This window comes from Schistocerca nitens, chromosome 5 (genome assembly GCF_023898315.1).
Source record: "Schistocerca nitens isolate TAMUIC-IGC-003100 chromosome 5, iqSchNite1.1, whole genome shotgun sequence".
Lineage (NCBI taxonomy): Eukaryota > Metazoa > Arthropoda > Insecta > Orthoptera > Acrididae > Schistocerca > Schistocerca nitens.
This window is the reverse complement of record NC_064618.1, coordinates 765,502,140-765,517,674: the sequence shown is the minus strand read 5'-3', so window position 1 is coordinate 765,517,674 and position 15,535 is coordinate 765,502,140. Positions and strand designations below refer to the sequence as shown.

General features: G+C 39.2%; 1 protein-coding gene across 1 annotated transcript in view; it reads right to left on the bottom strand.

The window, feature by feature from the left end:
* Positions 1–636: 636 nt before the first annotated feature.
* The window catches only part of LOC126259983 (ubiquitin-conjugating enzyme E2 G2), a 53,631-nt gene continuing 38,732 nt past the window's right edge, over positions 637–15,535 (bottom strand). Inside the window, exon 5 of the mRNA XM_049957115.1 lies at positions 637–1,425. Coding sequence (XP_049813072.1) covers positions 1,304–1,425 — 122 coding nt within the window. The 3' untranslated portion in view covers positions 637–1,303. The remainder of the gene's footprint in view (positions 1,426–15,535) is intronic.

The window sequence follows — 15,535 nt, the reverse complement described above, 5'->3', positions numbered from 1 at the left end:
TCTTCATTGTGGGTGTTTGCTCAAGGCCAAACCCGTTCCCAAAACAAAGCTACTTGAAAACAAACATAGACAAAAAGTAATCTTTAACCTCAAGATGAATATTTCAACACATGTATCATGAACTTTTCTCTGCACCAGACATAACATAACTAAAAGAGATGTGCAGAAGTTGTTTGAGCTATGATGCTTGAGCGTTATGTCTACTACACAACCTGGAGTCATTATACACCCTCTACTAACACATGGGAGAGGTTACTTTAAATACAGTTTTAGGGGTTAATGATGTGTAGCCTGCTCAGTGTTTTTATTGTGGCGCAGACAGTCTCTCAGTTAACTGAAAGCATTTGCCCAAAGCGCATGCTAGTGTGTGAGAGAGAACTTAAAATGAAATATCCTATTGATACTAAGTATCACATAAGAGACTATACTAGCGAACTTTGGGACGACACCTCATAAATATTATGAAATCAAAATATATACACATAAAAGGGTGTTGGATGACTTACTACCACACTTCTATTTCAGAATGATGAAATTTTAAGACTGCTTAAAAGGATTAGTATTGTTTTCTATACAGACAATAAGTAAGACATTATAAGTAAGTGTAGCTGCACCTAATTCAGGATAATCATCATATTACGTTTTGTTACTATATATTTATTATTCCATTAGCCTTTAAAATACCAATGATCAGTTGTGCTCATAAAAAAATCCACGTAGCCACTCATTATACAGTTTCAAAAAACTTCAGAAAAACTTGATCAGTGACCAATACACCAATCCTCCTGAATATTAGTTTAGTATCTTGATGCAACACCATGGCAGTTGAGTACTGTAGTACAGTTTATGGTAAGAAAACACTACTAATTTTTATTTTTGTGTTGTATAGATACACAGACACAAAAATTGTACAGTTTAACCAGAAACCCACTGTTTTTAATAACAATAGACATTATATGCATGAAAAACGTAAAAAAGGAATAAAGAACTATATACACCAAGATACTACAACTGTAAATTCCAAGATGATGTACAGTTTTTCTATATAATTATACGAACATGTGTATAATAAAATAAACTGAAAAAAAAAAAAAAAAAAAAAAAAGGTATACGGGACAGTTTCTGTTTTTTCAATGTCATCAATAAAGGCACAACAAAAGTTTCATAAATTAACTTGCTATTTCAAATGGGCTAGAATTCTGCAAATCAAGACATGCTGGACAAATATTGAACTGGTGATCACAGGTATTCCAAGGTTTCTATTATATCACATTACAAAGAAAGGATATTTAACAGATCAGGATTATGGCGGAGGCAATCCAAGTGTTTTTCTGACTATTCTCTCTGCTATCCTGTTGAATTCTTCACGATCTTCCCGCCACATCTTCGCAGCATCAACGTTTGCACCACTCTCATCATTTGGCTCTGTGTAAAAGAGGAATGGCAACACTTATTACCATGTTTTGCACTTTTAAAACAGAGGTTACAGTAATGAAGTCAAAATATTTAACAAACTGGTAAATCTAAATGGTGCAGCAATAGTTTTATAAAATAAAATAAAACCATATGATTTTACAGTGTCAGTGGCTCATTATAAGTTTTATTATATAAAAATGAAGCTGTTGTTAATCCTAAGCATGGCTGTACTGGAAACGTAGGCACTTCTCTTCCTCCAACCTGAGAACTGGCTCATCCAGTCAGTGCCTTGTACACAATTCCTTAACCCAGTCACATAATTTGACGAGGATATACTGTCATGCTGCCACTTGATGGCTCTTTCATGCACTTCTGGCACATATGCTTTCAATTATCACAGCTTGCATACACACAGCTTTCGATGTAGTGTGATCATATGGCCATAGGTGGTCCATGCATGTGCTTTAGTACATGCAAATATGTATCTATAGCATTTGCTATCGCCAGATTGGAAATGGCATCTAGTCAGTACAATTTTTGTGAAGGAACTATGGTTTAGACAGTAGTTTCAAATTTAGTCACATTTCAGACAATGACTGTGGAAGTTTACAATAAAGATTGTGGTTCTAGTGATGGAAAGAGCGATAAAAGTGAGATTATATTGTGCACTGTCAACAGACAACCCAGAAAAAGAAAATGGCCTCAGAAACTGCAGAACAGACATTTCCGCTCAAGGAACAAGCAAAGAACTAGGTAATTTTTCCAATGAATATCCCAGCAACTGAAAAGAATGTACTAGAGTAGAGGAAAACATAGTGAAACACACTGACACACTGACAGTGCAAAAATAACCCCCCCTCCAAACTCTCTTGAAATCTCATAAATTAAAACATCATTATAACCAACACTGATAGTAAATGTAGCATTTCTAAAAGATGCTTACCTAATTTCAATGCAAAATACCTAATATTGGATTTTTCACAATTTCTGAAATGTACGCCTGCAATTTTGTGTGAGCCTCAATTTAAATCTGACTCAGGCGATCCTGGCACCACATTCAAATCCTAAGAAAATGGGTTCAATTGTACTGTACTTCAAAATCAAAAATTTCTAACATACCAGTATCAAACCCTTGATAAATGTTTCTATGAGTTATGTGTAGTGTACTTGTAGAGATTATCATGCGTATGATATTGTGTAGCTCAGGTAGTTACTTTTTACCAAAAGATTTCATTTAATTAACAATAGTGAATACTCAAACCTGAAGTTGAACAATTTAAGTTATCGAAACAAGTCCTTAAATATTGAGATACAAAGGAATAACTGACAATGGTTGCGAGTGGGCAGTGATTTAAAGCAATGGGGGAAGTAGAAAATATGTGCTGCACTGGGATTCGAACCATAGTCTTCTGCTTATTAGGCAGATGTTCTGACCACTAAGCCATTCGGACACAGCAGTCACTGCAACTGCATGTCAGATCCAAATTCTCAACGTACCTACCCACTACACACTACATTATCCTCATTACTTGCTGCATTTTGCTGATTCTCGTAGGAGTTGAGCCGGGTGTGCATCTATACCGAAGAGATCAATGGCCGCCCTCATCTTAATTTTTATATGTTTGTTTTTTCGAACATCCCATGTATATAATTAAGGTGAGGATGGCCAATGATCTCTTCAGTGCAGATGTACAATTGGTGAAACACTGCGAGCAATGTGGATAATGTGCAAGGGGCACTACGTTAGTATTGTGGGGTAAGTTGAGAATTTGAGCCTGACCGGGGGAGATGCGGGCCTAGGTTAATCCATGCAGTTGCATTGACCACTGTGTCTGGTTAGCTTAGTTGTCACAGCATCTGCCTAGTAAACAGAAGACCCAGATTTGAATCTACATCTACATCTACATCCATACTCCGCAAGCCACCTGACAGTGTGTGGCGGAGGGAACTTTGAGTACCTCTATCGGTTCTCCCTTCTATTCCAGTCTCGTATTGCTCGTGTAAAGAAAGATTATCGGTATGCCTCTGCGTGGGCCCTAATCTTTCTGATTTTATCCTCATGGTCTCTTCGTGAGATATACATAGGAGGGAGCAATATACTGCTTGACTCCTCGGTGAATGTATGTTCTCAAAACTTCAACAAAAGCCCGTATCGAGCTACTGAGCGTCTCTCCTGCAAAGTCTTCCACTGGAGTTTATCTATCATCTCCATAACGCTTTCGCAATTACTAAATGATCCTGTATCAAAGCGCGCTGCTCTCCGTTGGATCTTCTTTATCTCTTCTATCAACCCTATCTGGTATGAATCCCACACTGGTGAGCAATATTCAAGCAGTGGGCGAACAAGTGTACTGTAACCTACTTCCATTGTTTTCGGATTGCATTTCCTTAGGATTCTTCCAATGAATCTCAGTCTGGCAGCTGCTTTACCGATGATACCGGTCTGGTATAAATTTTCAACTTTCCCCACTGAGTTAAGACAATGCCCACTCGTAGCCAATGTCTGTAATTCCTTTGTGTCTCAATTTATAGTGGTTGCCAGATCAAAATGTTGTTCTTTCACACATATCCGAAAAAACAGACTCCACACATATCATTAATCACTTATGCCACTTTTCGGAAAATTATGAACAGTTAGTCTTCTGTCTCAGTGGTCTCTAAGATTATGACAAACCACTAACATCTGAAGGATTAGCACTCTATAACCGCATACAGCTGAGAACAAATGCTATGTTAGACACTCTTAGGTTTTTACTGGAACCGGGAATTATAGGTGTAAAATTTATGTTAACAATTTGCAATGAAGGTGCTATAACTTAGTCAAAAAAGGTGGAATTTGATAAGTTAACATTCATACAAAGTACATCGAAACCAGTTTTACATCATATATGGCACACAATTTTGTCATATTGTCACGAATCAGAAATCAGCGTAAAACAAGTTTCACAATACAATATTATTAAAAACACTTGTCCAGAAAACTGTTAAAACAGATAAAATTTAACTTTTTCGATGTTATTTTCAGTGATCACTAAGTAAATATGGACATTGTTTTCTACATACACCCCACCATGAACCATGGACCTTGCCGTTGGTGGGGAGGCTTGCGTGCCTCAGCGATACAGATAGCCGTACTGTAGGTGCAACCACAACGGAGGGGTATCTGTTGAGAGGCCAGACAAACGTGTGGTTCCTGAAAAGGGGCAGCAGCCTTTTCAGTAGTTGCAAGGGCAACAGTCTGGATGATTGACTGATCTGGCCTTGTAACACTAACCAAAACAGCCTTGCTGTGCTGGTACTGTGAACGGCTGAAAGCAAGGGGAAACTACGGCCGTAATTTTTCCCGAGGGCATGCAGCTTTACTGTATGGTTAAATGATGATGGTGTCCTCTTGGGTAAAATATTCTGGAGGTAAAATAGTCTCCCATTCGGATCTCCGGGCGGGGACTGCTCAAGAGGATGTCGTTATCAAGAGAAAGAAAACTGGCCTTCTATGGATCGGAGTGTGGAATGTCAGATCCCTTAATCGGGCAGGTAGGTTAGAAAATTTAAGAAGGGAAATGGATAGGTTAAAGTTAGATATAGTGGGAATTAGTGAAGTTCGGTGGCAGGAGGAACAAGACTTCTGGTCAGATGACTACAGGGTTATAAACACAAAATCAAATAGGGGTAATGCAGGAGTAGGTTTAATAATGAATAGGAAAATAGGAATGCGGGTAAGCTACTACAAACAGCATTGTGAACGCATTATTGTGGCCAAGATAGATACGAAGCCCACGCCTACTACAGTAGTACAAGTTTATATGCCAACTAGCTCTGCAGATGACAAAGAAATTGAAGAAATGTATGATGAAATAAAAGAAATTATTCAGATTGTGAAGGGAGACGAAAATTTAATAGTCGTGGGTGACTGGAATTCGGCAGTAGGAAAAGGGAGAGAAGGAATCGTAGTAGGTGAATATGGATTGGGGGTAAGAAATGAAAGAGGAAGCCGCCTGGTAGAATTTTGCACAGAGCACAACTTAATCAAAGCTAACACTTGGTTCAAGAATCATAAAAGAAGGTTGTATACATGGAAGAAGCCTGGAGATACTAACAGGTTTCAGATAGACTATATAATGGTAAGACAGAGATTTAGGAACCAGGATTTAAATTTTAAGACATTTCCAGGGGCAGATGTGGATTCTGACCACAATCTATTGGTTATGACCTGTAGATTAAAACTGAAGAAACTGCAAAAAAGTGGGAATTTAAGGAGATGGGACCTGGATAAACTCACTAAACCAGAGGTTGTATAGAGTTTCAGGGAGAGCATAAGGGAACAATTGACAGGAATGGGGGAAAGAAATACAGTAGAAGAAGAATGGGTAGCTTTGAGGGATGAAGTAGTGCAGGCAGCAGAGGATCAAGTAGGTAAAAAGACGAGGGCTAGTAGAAATCCTTGAGTGACAGAAAAAAATATTGAATTTCATTGATGAAAGGAGAAAATATAAAAATGCAGTAAATGAAGCAGGCAAAAAGGAATACAAACGTCTCAAAAATGAGATCGACAGGAAGTGCAAAATGGCTAAGCAGGCGTGGCTAGAGGACAAATGTAAGGGTGTAGAGGCTTATCTCACTAGGGGTAAGATAGATACTGCCTACAGGAAAATTAAAGAGACCTTTGGAGAAAAGAGAACCACTTGTATGAATATCAAAAGCTCAGATGGAAACCCAAATCTAAGCAAAGAAGGGAAAGCAGAAAGGTGGAAGGAGTATATAGAGGGCCTATACAAGGGCGATGTACTTGAGGACAATATTATGGAAATGGAAGAGGATTTAGATGAAGATGAAATGGGAGATATAATACTGCGTGAAGAGTTTGACAGAGCACTGAAAGACCTGAGTCGAAACAAGGCCCCGGGAGTAGACAACATTCCAATAGAACTACTGACAGCCTTAGGAGAGCCAGTCCTGACGAAACTCTACCATCTGGTGAGCAAGATGTATGAAACAGGTGAAATACCCTCAGACTTCAAGAAGAACATAATAATTCCAATCCCAAAGAAATCAGGTGTTGACAGATGTGAAAATTTCCAAACTATCAGTTTAATAAGTCACAGCTGCAAAATACTAATGCGAATTCTTTACAGACGAATGGAAAAACTAGTAGAAGCCGACCTTGGGGAAGATCAGTTTGGATTCCGTAGAAATGTTGGGACACGTGAGGCAATACTGACCCTACGACTTATCTTAGAGGCTAGATTAAGGAAAGGCAAACCTACATTTCTAGCATTTGTAGACTTAGAGAAAGCTTTTGATAATGTTGACTGGAATACGCTCTTTCAAATTCTGAAGGTGGCAGGGGTAAAATACAGGGATCGAAAGGCTATTTACAATTTGTACAGAAACCAGGTGACAGTTATAAGAGTTGAGGGGTATGAAAGGGAAGCAGTGGTTGGGAAGGGAGTGAGACAGGGTTGTAGTCTCCCCCCGATGTTATTCAATCTGTATATTGAGCAAGCAGTGAAGGAAACAAAAGAAAAATTCAGAGTAGGTATTAAAATCCATGGAGAAGAAATAAAAACTTTAAGGTTCGCCGATGACATTGTAATTCTGTCAGAGACAGCAAAGGATTTGGAAGAGCAGTTGAACGGAATGGATAGTGTCTTGAAAGGAGGGTATAAGATGAACATCAACAAAAGCAAAACGAGGATAATGGAATGTAGTCGAATTAAGTCACGTGATGCTGAGGGAATTAGATTAGGAAATGAGACACTTGAAGTAGTAAAGGAATTTTGCTATTTGGGGAGCAAAATAACTGATGATGGTCGAAGTAGAGAGGATATAAAATGTAGACTGGCAATGGCAAGGAAAGCGTTTCTGAAGAAGAGAATATTGTTAACATCGAGTATTGATTTAAGTTTCAGGAAGTCATTTCTGAAAGTATTTGTATGGAGTGTAGCCATGTATGGAAGTGAAACATGGAAGATAAATAGTTTGGACAAGAAGAGAATAGAAGCTTTTGAAATGAGGTGCTACAGAAAAATGCTGAAGATTAGATGGGTAGATCACATAACTAATGAGGAGGTATTGAATAGGATTGGGGAGAAGAGAAGTTTGTGGCACAACTTGGCTAGAAGAAGGGATCGGTTGGTAGGACATGTGTTGAGGCATCAAGGAATCACCAATTTAGTATTGGAGGGCAGCGCGGAGGGTAAAAATTGTAGAGGGAGACCAAAAGATGAATACACTAAGCAGATTCAGAAGGATGTACGTTGCAGAAGGTACTGGGAGATGAAGAAGCTTGCACAGGATAGAGTAGCATGGAGAGCTGCATCAAACCAGTCTCAGGACTGAAGACCACAACAACAACAACATTCTACATGGAAAAGGATCATTCACCATCTATAGATACAATTGGTGCATATTTTGTTTGCAGTCAATAACTGAAATCCCTGTTTGTTGCAAAATATCCTGCGTAAGGGTTTTTGGTACGCTCTGTTCTACTGCCTTCTTTGCAGAACCCTCGAGTGCTTCCTGCACATCCATCAAAACAGCACTTGCTCTTTCTGAGGAAACTGCTCCTCCATTTTTGTAATGGCCGCTGGGCTAATAGTTCAATGCAGACGAAATCCTCTCGGTTTCCTGGCCTTTATACTAATGTTAATTTTTTTTTATTTCTTTAGGAATAAAGTGTGGCAAAAGAAGTGTTAAATAAGTGGAAAAAGGTGCTGAAATTAAGAAATGGTGCAAAAATGAGCTTGCGTTGAGAAAAGGTGCACACAATTAGGGATGTGCATTTAATGTTTACCTTGCAAGAAAGACTAACTTAGGCATTGCAATACAGAAGTGCAGCACCTAAAAATTCCTAGCACAAGTTATTACTCAATACACCAATCCAGGAACAAAATAACATTCTCCATGGCTCTGATATTACATTTCCGTCCATACCAAAACACCTGGAAACCAGTGACCCTTGGAATGTGCCTCTATGTCCACAAATAAATTTATTGTAAAGAAGTTCATATAATTCCACATGACATCATCATTTATTACAAATTGAAGTTATGTTTTTATGTTTGATCATTGTTGTTGTGACCTGTGTGTCTGAGGAATGGTTTGATGCAGCTCTCCACACTAGTTTATCCTCCAAATAACTACTGCATCCAAAATCTCTACTCCCTCCAATTCCAAATGGACAATTTCTTCTTTCTCAGAATGTGTCCTATCAACAAATCACTTCTTTTAGTCAAGTTATGCCACAAATTTCTTCCCTCTATAATTGTATTCAGTACCACTTCATTGCTTATGTGATCTATCCATCTAACCTTCAGCATTCTTCTGTAGCACCACATTTCAAACACTTGTATTGTCTCCTTGTCTGAATTCCTTATTATCGCCCATGTTTCATTTCCATACAAGGCTACACTCTAGACAAATACCTCGAGAGAAGACTTCCTAACACTTAAATTTACATTAGGTGTTATCCCAAATATCTATTTTTCATAAACACTTTTCTTGCCATTGCCACTCTACATTTTATATCCTCTCTACTTCAGTCACCATCAGTTACCAAATAGCAAGACTACTTTTTGTGTCTCATTTCCTAACCTAATCTTCTCAGTATCAAGTGATTTAACTTGGCTATATTTAGTTATCTTGTTGTTGGTTTCTTATGTACATTTTATAAGCTGTTTGTTCAAGACACAATCCATTTCATTCAACTGCTCTTCCAAGTCCTTTGCCATCTCTGAGAGAATTACAATTTCATCATCAAAACTCAAAGTATTTATTCTCTTCCCACAACTGGTTTCCTTTTCTGCTTGATCAATGTAAAGCTTGAATAATATGGGGGATAGGCTGTTACATTGCCTCACTCCCCTTCTTAACTGCTGCTACCCTTTCACGTCCTTAAAGTCTCGTAAGTGCAGTCTGGTTTTTGTACAAGTTGTAATTAACATTTTGCTTCCTCTGTTTTATCCCTGCTACCTTCAGAAGGTTGAAGAGTATAGTCCAGTCAATACTGTCAAAACTTTTCTCTAAATCTACAAATGCTATAAATGTTGATTTGCTGTTCTTTAGCCTATCTTCTAAGATAAGATGTAAGATCAGTGTTGCCTCACATTTTCCTATATTTTTATGGAACCCAAATTGATCTTCCATGAGGTCTGTTCCTACCAGTTTTTTCCATTCTTCTGTAAATAATTTATGTCAATATTTTGCAATCATGAGTTTTTAAACTGATGGTTCCATAGTATTCACAACTGTCAGCACCCACTTTCTTTGGAACTAGAGTTTCTTCTTGAAGTCTGAAGGTACTTCTCTTGTCTCATATACCTTGCATGCCAGGTGGAATATTTTTGTCAATGCTGCCTCTCCCGTGGATCTAAATAATTCTAAGGGAATGTTGTCTACTCCGAGGGCCTTGTTTTCACTTCTCTGTTTAAATTTTTTCACAGTTCCTTATCTCGTACCTTTCCTTCACCTACATCCTCTTCTCTTTCTGTGTTCTCTTCAATTTTTTTACCCAATACAGAGCCTCTATATATTCCTTCCAATTTTTAGTTCTCACTTCTTTGCTTAGTTCTGGTATGAAACTGGGGGTGTCCACATTCATACAGCAACTTCTATTGTCTACAAAGAACCTGTTAATTTTCCTATAGGCAACATCAACTTTTCCCATGTTTCTTCATGCTTGAATTTGTTCTCTAGCAATTTTTGCTTATCTGCTTTGCATTCCCAGTCAATCTCATTTTTTAGATGTCTGTATTCCCTTTCATTTGCTACATTTTTATATTTTCTCCTACCATCGAATAATTTCAACATCTCCTGTGTTATCCACAGAATCCTATTGGGTTCAGTCTTTTTACCCATGTGATTTTTCCTGCCTTCACTATTTCATCTCTAAATGCCGCCCATTCGTCCCTTTCCTGTTTCATTCGGGCGTTGCCTAAAGCTCCATAAGAAACTCTCAGCAACCTTCGATTCTTTGAGTTTATACATGTCCCGTATTCTTAAATTCCTATATTTTTTGCAATTTCTGCAGTTTTAATCTGCAGTTCATAATGAGTAAATTATGGTCTGTGTCCACATATGCCCACAGAAACACCTTATAATTTAAAATATGGTTTCTTAATCTCCAACACAGCACATATAATGAAGCTGGGACCTCCCACATATACATCCTTTCACGATTCTTAAACTAATAGTTAGCAATGTTTGAACTATACTCAGTACAAAATTCGATGGCAGTTTTCCCCTTAATTCCTTTCTCCCAAATCCATGTTCTCGTACTATTTTTCCTTCTCTCCATTTCCTACTAATGAATTCATCACCCACCACAATTAAAATTACATCTCCCTTAATCATATGAATAATTTCCCTTATCTTATCTGTAGTGCCACAGTTCCACCTCTGCCAGCAGAAGAACCCCATGATTGACTTAGCAGGAGATGTCATGGCAGAATGACACAAGAAACCACAGTAGAGGGGTTGGTTAGACGTTTCTGCTCAATGCACTATACGCACATTATATTGAAGCCACAGAAACAGCTCCTGCAAAGTGAAACTGCTACACCAATGTGACAGATACGGCTGGTAAATTATTGACACAAAGAAAAGGGAGTGACGTCATGATTAGCCACTGGCCACTACTGTTGCCTCAGTTCTGCTGTGACAGGAAAGAGAAGTGCTACAGTTTCAGAAACAATTATGGACAAAGTTCGCATAAATACCATTCATTTTAGAGAGGCACAGTCAGTCACTGCCAGCAGCCAGCTATGAGGGGAAGTCTATGGCAGTATATATATCCAGAAATGGATCAACAAGTTGCAACCACCAAACGCTGTCTCCACTAGCCGCCGAACTGCTGCCCGTGCAATGTCTGAATGCTTCTGACTTGGTGCCTTTCAGTCAACAGGCCACCTGCTTGGGGGGAAGGGGGTGGGGGGATTTGCAGTTCATGCCTGGGCCCATAAGCTGCCACTGACTACATGTGAGCTAACTTTGTTGCTGCCTGTCATCGCCTGTGCAGGCACAGGTCACTGCTGTCAGCCACCATCACCCACACTGGAATCCACAGTTTGAATCTGCAGGTTCTGGTGCATTCGTGCTGATTTATGTATCTGTATCAGTCATAACGGCTCTGGCTATCATAACCCCCCATGCTTCGAGATCTAAGTCAGAGAAACATGGCTGTAGTGCTGACTACATCACCTCGCCCAGCTGCTGCCTGCTGCACCGGACATGGCATTGGTGGATGTGTTGGCATTTACACTTGGTTGTTGGCATCTGCAAGGCTAGGTTTCTAGACGGATGAGTAATTGCTACAGATGACCAATTTGCACTTGATGGGGGAAACAAAGACATACATTACGTATCACAAAGACTTCAAAAATGCCCTTAATTCTTACTTAGAGAAGATCTGGTGCAACTGCCAATGCCAGATGCTGTCTCCACTAGCTGTGAGGTTGCCGTTTTGGTTAACTTCCACCCAGTCTGCTTCAGTAACCACACGATCAGTGTGGTGGATGCTAAGCAAATGGACCCCGATTCACTGCCCAGTCGGGTCGAAGATTTTCCTCCGCTTGGGGACTGGGTGCTTTGTTGTTCTTATGTTCATACCATCTTAGCTGACATTATGCTATTAACATGGTTGAATGGGCGTGGCACACAAGCCAATACAAAAACTTCCATTCACTGTAGGCATCCTAACTTGGAGGTCCATAGTCCATGCCTGGGCCACCTAGCCACCTAACAATCATTGCCTGTGTGTGCAACCTCTGTTGCTGCCAGTCTTCAACTGTGTAGGCACACATCACTGCTGTGAGCTGCCACCATCTGTGCTGACGTCTGTAGTTTGATACTGCACTGAGCTATGTATTCTCACCAGTTGCTGAGGCTGCTTGCTCCAGCTGCTGCTTACCACCCTGCTTCTTGGTCTTAATCAGTGCTACACTGCCGACCAAGTCACCTTGCGTGACTGCTACCTGTTGCACAGATGCCACTGTCCACTGGCTATGATATGGCAGCACACTGATCAAAGCACACTTCGCTGACTGAATCTGGGCAACGCCTTGGGTGTGTTGACCAGTGCTGAGCACCAGCACAATCAATGTATTTTGGCACGGAATAAAAGAGTATATGTAAGTGCTGTTTTTATGATGGGCACTGGGAATCCACGTGGTACTAAACCACCACACCACTGCAACCACAGCCAATGTGATGACATGGAGACTTTCCTGACCACTAGCAGCCCAGCTCCACAACCTACAGTAGAGGCCATTCACCCCTGATCTCTACACATCATACATTCTTCCAATGTCATCTGCAGAGCTAGTTGGTGTATCAGTTTGTACTACTGTGATTGGTGTTGGCTTAGTGTCTATTTTGACTATGATAATGTATTCATTAAGCTGCACGCAGTATTCCCACAGAAAAAAATGAAGCATATGAATGAATGTGTGTCCATTCATACAGACAAGAATCAGATATATGTGTTAATATCTGACTGTGTATTATTACATCACAGATAAAAATGAGACATGTGTGCATATCTCTTCATTTCCACATCCACACTGCTATTTTCTTAGTCATTATAGGCCTGACCAGAAGTCCTGTTCTTCCTGTCACCTCACTTCACTAACTCCCATTATATTAACTCCCATATATCCGTCAACCTACCAACACAATGTATACTCCAACATGAGTAAAATCATTTTTCCTTAGTTTCGCAAGTCATGTTTGAATCACCTCATTATGTTTCTTCTAGACACATAAGCAATGATTTCAAACATTTCTCAGTCAGTTTCATTAATAATATTTATCTCTGTCATAATCACTATATTTTGAAGTGGAGAATGATAGGAACTGCATTACAGTGGCATAAACTGAGGATCATGAATTGGCAATGGAAATCTATGGTTGTGACCGCTGTCTAGTCCACTATCTGAATGAGCAAGGCTTGTGTATATATTTTAGTATCTGCAGAAGGCACGACAACACTGCTATTCAATGCGGTCAGCACAGTACTTTTGGTCGATGGAGAATCGGCCATGATCGCGTAACAGAAACCCACAAATCGGACTAACTAGCCCTGCGAATTGAACCATGGGAAGTGCAGTGCCCATACCCCATGATATAGCTGCAAACAATACCTCAGCATGCAGCTGGCATGAGTGGCTAAGTACACGACAACTCTCGACATGAATGCTAGGCCAGGACCGCCACTGTCTAACCCTGCAGGAGCACTGGCCTCCTCCACTTACTGCTGCTTACAAATAAACACTGATGTCAGTGGGTCTGCCCATATGATGTGACTGCAAGGCAGGTTCCTAAACTACTCCACTGTTCTGCCCATGCCAGTTCGTTTGCCTCAATTTGGACGTCCGCTGGTGGGGTTGCTAAAGATATGGTCACAAATGTATACCAGTTTAACTATTTTGTTTTAAGTTATGTATTGATCAAACATTGCAGGCCATTAGCCAGCTCAAAACTGTGCATTGCAATATTGTACTGATCTAGAACTTAGTGATATACTCTTTGTGGGACATCCACAACTATTGTTAATTAATTTCTTTTTCATATGAATAAATCCATTCTAGATGTACTTGAAAAATCCTTTATTTGGATAAAATTGTACACATGCCTGGGTTTCAGGATGTAAATCTCATCTTCTGGCACTACAAAAAACAAGAAAAACTAAGAGGAATTCTTTATAAAATTAATTAACATTAAAAGAGCCTATACAAATGCGAACATCAGGTTATACCTCAACTGCATATGAGAAAGTCTTATCAGTCAAGTAAAAAATCCAGCAAAATTATCAACTAGGATGTGAGATCCCATGTGGGTGAGGCACAAAAAGGTTCTAAGAGTCAACCAGTACCACACCGGGCAAATGAGGCTTAACTGAAAAAACATGAATGTAACAGCAAATAAGCACACACTGCTAGCCTAATGTAATCTATGGACCAACTGCAAACAACCAGATGTGTGGCATGGACTTAATAAATTAGAAAAGAAGACATAAAAGGTGTAGAACGCCAATTTGTGAACCTCAAACGTAGCTTACCATGTAAGTGCCCAGCCTGATGCATATTGTGGAAGCCCATCAAGACCGGTCACCACACTACCGCATGAACCACAATGAGACTTCTCTATGTACACATATACATCAGAGAGTGGCTACGACCAGAACTAATACCGAGGGTGGGAGAGATCATTGTTCAATCACAGCTAACACAGCCGCACCTCCTTGTTTCCTTCCAAATGCCATCCACTACAAATAATGCTAAATCCAGCTTACTTATGTATGGTATTAGCTACGATAGGCCTAGTACAGAGTAAACAATAAAAGCGAGACATGCAACGTATAACACAACTGTCAAGAATTAAAAATAATAAAAAGGTCGAATGAAATTGTCAAGAAATGAAATTAATAAAACCATAGTACAAAGTACAAAATTAATAAAATCACAGCATAAAATACAAAAGGATTTTTTACATGACTGGTATGACTCTTGTAAGCAATCAAGGTATATTATCATGTTCACATTTGCATGGGACTTTTAAATGTAAATTAATTTTATGAAGAATCCCTCTAGTTTTCCTTGTTTCCTGTAGCATCTGAGGAAAGGATTTCCATCCTGAAACACAAGTCATGTGTACAATTTCATCCAAATAAAGGATTTGTCAAGTATGAAGAATTTTGTACATACAAAAATTAAGGTTCAAAACTGAAGATCGTTCTCCAGTTACAATTGGTTGTAGGTTTTATTTATAATTGCAATCTCATTGTAAATTCTATGCAAGAAGGAACTGGAGTCCCTTTTTACAAAATTATTTCAATGAGCAGGATCATGCTGCATTTCTTCCTTTCACTCATTGAATGAAATAAGTGGCTGCAGGATGGAGAGTCAACTAAACAACTCAACTGAGTAAATACAAGTTCTGGACATGATGGGATACCCATATGCATTTATGTTTGGAGTATGCAAAATAATTTGCTCATCTTCTAGCACCAATCTACCATAGGTAGGAGGAGGAATGAAGCATTCCTCTTGATTGCAATAATACATATATCATTTGAGTTTCCAAGAAGATTCATCAAACAAAAGAACAAAACTACAGGCCTATA